This window comes from Solanum tuberosum, unplaced genomic scaffold (genome assembly GCF_000226075.1).
Source record: "Solanum tuberosum cultivar DM 1-3 516 R44 unplaced genomic scaffold, SolTub_3.0 scf00368, whole genome shotgun sequence".
In the NCBI taxonomy this organism is placed as follows: domain Eukaryota; kingdom Viridiplantae; phylum Streptophyta; class Magnoliopsida; order Solanales; family Solanaceae; genus Solanum; species Solanum tuberosum.
Genome location: NW_006239292.1, coordinates 505,759 through 512,598, shown reverse-complemented (window position 1 = coordinate 512,598; position 6,840 = coordinate 505,759). Strand labels below are relative to the sequence as shown.

General features: G+C 33.2%; 1 protein-coding gene across 1 annotated transcript; it reads right to left on the bottom strand.

Annotated features, from left to right (window-relative positions):
- Positions 1 to 420: 420 nt before the first annotated feature.
- LOC102594064 (acetolactate synthase 2, chloroplastic) lies at positions 421 to 2,669 on the bottom strand. The gene has a single exon (XM_006361678.2). It carries the CDS (start codon positions 2,587 to 2,589, stop codon positions 610 to 612), a length of 1,980 nt encoding a protein of 659 aa, XP_006361740.1. The 5' UTR covers positions 2,590 to 2,669; the 3' UTR covers positions 421 to 609.
- Positions 2,670 to 6,840: the final 4,171 nt, after the last annotated feature.

Here is a 6,840-nt window from a genome sequence, read left to right as displayed (position 1 = left end):
TCCATGGTTAATCTACTTATGAATATCTTTATTATTTCCTTTGGTTGTTTCTTTTGAAGAAGCGCATACATCACTATGTACGCCAAATCAAGAGACACGTTTTCTGGAAAGCAAATCACATGGTCCATGACCAAACTAACATATTTTCATGTTTTTACACCAATCATTCACATTTCAGTATGTACAGAGAAAAGGAGGAGCGAGAATCAAGTACATCAATTGACAAAGCAATCCAAATTAACTCATTAGCATCATCATTTGAATTTATCACAAGTGACACCACATTCAAGTTTTTCCATAGATTCTAGTTACACAAGCTATTATCCTCGAGTCCGTCTTATGCCAACCATTTTCAAATAGAGCTCCAGATAATGAAATTAGTGCTGCCAATTAAAAAAAAATTTGAATCCTTCTTCACAGTCAACCAAAGCAAGATGATGCAAAACTTTAAGTAAACATAAATACCAAGTAGAGTGTAATACAACAGCCACAACAAGCAAAGCCACGCCAAAGACCAACGGCAAACTAGACAGATAGAACACTTTTGGCTTAATAGAAGTTTATTTTAGATAATACAATGCCTAGAACTAGTTATGTAGTTTCTAAAAGTCAATAGGAACGTCTCCCATCACCCTCTGTGATCACATCTTTGAAAGCACCGCCGCTGGGAATCATAGGTAGAACGTGCTCCTGATGAGGTACAATCACATCCAACAAGTATGGCCCAGGAGTGTCTAACATCTTTTGAATGGCAGCTCTAAGATCATCCCTGTGTGACACTCTTGCAGCAGGTACGCCACAAGCCTCTGCGAATTTCAACATATTAGGGAAGATCTCTTCCTCGTTAGCAGGATCACCCAAGTAAGTGTGTGCTCTGTTAGCCTTATAGAATCGATCCTCCCATTGAACCACCATTCCCAAGTGTTGATTATTCAGCAACATAATCTTAACTGGGAGATTCTCCACCTTAATTGTTGCTAACTCCTGCACATTCATGATAAAACTCCCGTCACCATCAATGTCAACCACAATCTCACCCGGTCTTCCAACAGCCGCACCTATTGCAGCAGGCAAACCAAATCCCATTGCTCCTAATCCACCAGATGTCAACCATTGGCGTGGCTTTTTGTACTTATAGTATTGGGCAGCCCACATTTGGTGTTGCCCCACACCAGTACTAATAATGGCATTTCCGTTAGTTAACTCATCAAGAACCTGAATAGCATATTGTGGAGGGATGGCTTCACCAAAAGTCTTAAAACTCAATGGGTACTTCACCTTCTGTTCCGTTAACTCCTGTCTCCAAGCAGAAAAGTCCAACTTCAGCTTACCTTCTTTACCCTCCAATATGGAATTCAAACCCTGTAATGCCAACTTGATATCTGCACAAATGGAAACATGAGGTTGCTTGTTCTTTCCAATCTCAGCCGAATCAATATCAATATGGACAATTTTCGCCCGGCTAGCAAAAGCTTCCAATTTACCAGTAACTCGATCATCAAACCTCACCCCAAATGCAAGCAACAAATCACTACCATCCACAGCATAATTAGCATACACAGTCCCATGCATACCCAACATTTGAAGGGAAAGCTCATCCCCAGTTGGAAAAGCTCCAAGACCCATCAAAGTACTCGCCACAGGAATACCCGTAAGCTCCACAAATCGTCTCAGCTCCTCACTTGATTGCAAACACCCACCACCCACATACAAAACAGGTTTCTTCGACTCCGAAATCAGCCTAATAATTTGTTCCAAAAGCATCTCATTAGGCAATTTAGGTAACCTAGACATGTAACCAGGCAACCTCATTGGCTGATCCCAATTAGGTATCACCAATTGTTGCTGAATATCCTTAGGTACATCAATCAAAACCGGCCCAGGCCGTCCCGATTTCGCTAGAAAAAACGCTTCACGAACAACCCTAGGAATATCCTCTACATCCATAACAAGATAATTATGCTTCGTAATAGATCTCGTTACCTCAACAATAGGCGTTTCCTGAAACGCATCAGTACCAATCATCCTCCTCGGCACTTGACCCGTAATAGCAACAATCGGAATACTATCCAACAAAGCATCCGCAAGACCACTAACAAGATTCGTAGCTCCCGGACCAGAGGTAGCAATGCAAACACCAGGGAACCCAGTCGCCCGTGCGTAACCCTCTGCAGCAAACACACCACCTTGCTCATGACGTGGCAGCACATTACGAATAATATTCGAACGTGTCAAAGCCTGATGAATCTCCATAGAAGCACCTCCTGGGTACGCAAATACATCCGTAACCCCCTCCCTTTCAAGTGCCTCCACAAGAACATCACAACCCTTTCTGGGTTCGTCAGGGGCGAAACGGGAAACGAATGTTTCAGGTTCAGAAACGTCGTTATGGGTGGTAGTGGATATGACGACATTGGAAACGGCGAAACCACGACGATGATGATGGGTGTGGGTGAGATGAAGGGGTGAGGCTTTTTGAGGGTGATTGTGGAAAGGGAAGGTAGATCTAGGAAGAATGGTGGAAGATTTGGAGGAAGATGGAGGTAGGGTTTTGGAGAAACATGGAGATGGTGAGGCAGCAGCCGCCATTGTTGGTGTTGTCGATAAAGGTGAGAAGTGAAAGGAGGCAAAATGGCTATAAGAAGTGATGAGCGCCACGAAAATGTGTAAGGGTCCTACTTTGACTCAACTGTAAATGGAAAAAAATTATAATTTAGAAATTATGGATTATCTCACATCACCATTCAATATGAGTCCTATTTTAAAAAAATAATATTTTCATTCTTTTTAATAAAATAATATTTTTGTGTCTTTTTATAACATGATTACATGGTGAGAATAAATAGATTTGCTTGTTAATGATTTTAGTTCTAACTTTTTTTGTTGGCCATGTTCTTTTTTGTAATTAGTTTGGTTGTTTTTTTAAAAAAAAATAATGCAGTGAGTTTTTATTATTCTAATAATGTAAAATCAGATTTATATTAAATTAGGCAAGGAGAAGTTAGGATAGAATGTGGCTTGATTTAAATAGAATACGATTTAAATGGATCCAGACAAATTTTAATAGGAAAAGACTTTAACCCATCCTATTCTATTTCTCCATAATCTCAAAGTTGACCGATTAAAATGGGGCTCGATTATTTTTTTTAATTTTCTACTCGATAATTATATAAAATAATGACTTAAATAAAAGAGGACAAAATCTTAATAGGAAAAGACTTATTCACCCTAACCCATTGTCATTAAGGTGGTTCAAAACCGAACCGAAATCGATAATCCGAAATAAAAAAAAAAGTTATTGGTTTATCAATAATGAGTTGTTGGTTTAGTGGTTTTGATAACGGTTTTGATTTTTTTTCTTATCGGGTTATCGATTCTTAACAGTTTAAGGTTTTTTTCTAAAAACGGGTTAATAAATAACCCGATAATAAATTAAATAATCATATTTATACTATTTTGTATATAAAAATTTTTACTTCGAGTTTGGTTTACTACTTTTATTTATGGTTATCTCAAACTCTTGATTATTCTACAATATAAAAATGTTTGCTTTTGAGCAAGATGTAACTTATGAACTCATGTGCATGGTTCATTTTGTTGGTCATCTTGTTTATAAATGGTTTTTAATGATTTTTTTATGTCAAATCTTAATAGTTAAATCGATAACCGTAACCAATAATAATCAATAACCAATAACCGATAAGTCAATATCTTAATGGTTCTATAAAGATTTAATATTTCTACAAATCAATAATCAATAAATTAAATCGATAAACTTTAAAATCGAACTGAACTGTTCGATACGCAGCTGTCATTCATTATCTCAAAGCAAATCGATTAGTTTGTCCTTCATGTAAAAAGATACTCTGAATCTAATACACTATCCAATGGTGGTCTTTTCATATTCGTTAGAAGTATTAGGTGATAAATAACATTCAAAAGTTAGTGAGGGTCTATGAATCCTTTCCCTATCCTATCGTAACAAAAATTAAAATTTGCCAATTAAATTAGTATGATATTATTATTATTAAATTATATTTAAAATTAGAACTACAAATTTAAAAAGTAAACTATCCATAATCCACATACCATTCTAAATAATTTAATTATCCTATTTATGGAAGAATCCATGCCTACCACTACCAACAGTCTCAAATAACTTTCCATACTTTTTCATTAATACCTAACCGTCACAATTATTATTCCAAAATTCTGCATCGTTAATTATTTTGGTGGAAAAGAATTTAACATACTACTCGGGGTCTTGGTCGGAAATAAATTATTTCAGAATTAATTATGTTAGATAAATTTTCTGGGATAAGTTATTCCATCATGTCTAAGGATAACTTCTCTCATCAGTAAGAAATAAATAATTGGATAAATAATTGCATGCATGTCTAATACCTCCTACCAAACGTAGGATAAAATTAAGTTTAATATGTATATTTTATAAAATTACAGGACTACTATATATGTGCATACGTATATCTACAATTAAGTTTGTGCCACGAGAGATTGATTTATGATCGACCTAAATTTAATGGGTTCAATATTTAATTAATGTTTTTGATTTTTTTGGTTATCACGTTATCGATTCTTAACGATTTAAGGATTTTTTTCTAAATGGGTTAGCATGTCTACAAATTGATAATCAATAAGACGAATCGATAAACTTTAAAATCGGACCAAACCGAATAATACGCTATAAACTGCGTGTTCTTTTTCATGTCCCTATATTTTGTCTTTAATTTTATCAAATTATATAAGAAAATATTTTACTTGTCTGCATCACTTACATTTTTATTTACATATAAACAATGAAAATAGAAAGAAAAAAAAAGACTTCGCTCAATTTACATAAATTGATTTTCTTACATTTTTTTCTCTTATGTATTTTGTCGTTAGTACTGACTATTTCAAAATATCGACTATTTATGTCTTTATATAATGTGTTGATCAGTTCAACAATTCATAAAACAACAAATCTCTAAAATTGGTACGAAAATCAGATAAAATTAAAATAAGTAAAGAATATTATATACATTTAAAATTTCATGGTCAAATACCTCTCCGGCTCTCCCTATTACTTTTCACCTCTACGTGGAGTAATTCACTCACCTTTATTACATTTCCCATTGATTTTTTACATCTTATAATTTTCTTAAAGATGTCGAATAAGTAATTTGAACTGAATTTGAACGAATTAAAATGAGTTGATTCAAAAGATGGGTCATTTACCTCAATCTTACCCAACTGTTACTTGGGTTGCATGTACGGGTCGGGTTATAGTACAATTCATTCAACTTGACCCAATTTTTGTTCTTTCTTTTTAGGACAATTTTCAAAATCTTGGAATTTATTTGTAGATTATAAAGATTCTTTCCCACATTTTTAAGGGTTATTATTGCACCATTTGATATTTTTCAATGTAATTTCTATATTAAAAAATATTTAAAATCACATTAAATGCAATTGTATACTTGAATACTTGACCACACTTGAAAGAATATAAAAATTCTCTTTATTATTTTTTATAATTTTTAATTTTATAGCACGTTATTAATATAATTATTTTCCTATCGAGAAATTAGTATGTTGAAGCAAAGTTGGTCTGGAAATTTAATTAATTTGCTATAGAACCTGTCACAATGAATGGTTTGCTTTGCAAAGTGTGTTGGATGTGTTTGGTACAAAGGAAAATATTTTCTAAAAAATATTTTTTAATTTATGTGTTTAGTAAGAAAATAAGTTTCTTAAAGATGAGAAAAATGACTTTCTTAATGAAAATAGGAAAAGCAAGTTGTATAAATAGTGTTCCAAGTTTATCGTCTTTTTTCTGCCCACTCAATCCCCCGACCCTCACCTCATGACCATCCCAGCCCCGGACCCTGAACCCCGACTTTTCATTCTATTTCCATCTCCATAATGTTTTGGATAATATATAAATATTTTTAGAATAATATTTTCTTGTTTTCTTACCAAACACTAAAAAATAACTATAAACTCACTTATTTCCAAAAAAATATATTTTAGGTACAACATTTTCCTTCCTTCATATGATATAGTATAGTTAGGTTCAAATTAGTTGTGAATGGGCTTCTGTCTCATTTATTTCAATAGCTTTTCTTAATATGTTTGTAATTATTTTACTTTCTTTTTTTAAAAAAAGAAAGAGAAAAAGAAAAAAGAATGATATGTTGGTGATGTCTAGCCAGCCATGTGATACATCTAGACGATGTTATAGTTGGTGATGTCTAGCCAGCCATGTGATACATCTAGCACTTAAAACACTACAAAACAAAATTCATCGAATGCGTTAGCTTAGGCTCTATTTCTCCATAAAAATTATTCATTTTTTATACATTTTCATTTCATATTTAATATTTATATTGAAATTAATTATATTCGGCTCATGCATTACATGATTCTTTTGAAGGCAGGGCACCCAAGGAAATAGCCGAGGCTCAAAGGAAGACTTTTAATTAAGGGTAGAGAGATCTTAACCATCCCACCACAATCTATGTTTGCTATCTAATATTATTTTTATTTTATTTTAAAATGAGTATCTAATTTTAAATTTTTTGAATTCAACTCTAAAAGTTGGATTTCGAATTTCAAAAAGTGATCCAAACTTATTTCCCAACTCCATCTTAATAATTTATCTTTTCTTCTCTGCAAAAAGATAATATAATCAAAAGCAACTTTAACTTCATAAATTAAAATAAAATTAAAAAAATAAATTGATTGATAGTGTTCATTTTCTTGTTTCATTTTATAGTTATGCAATGATTCAAAAAGACAAAACTAGTTCATATCCTTCTTGTTCTTGATGAGTGGAGT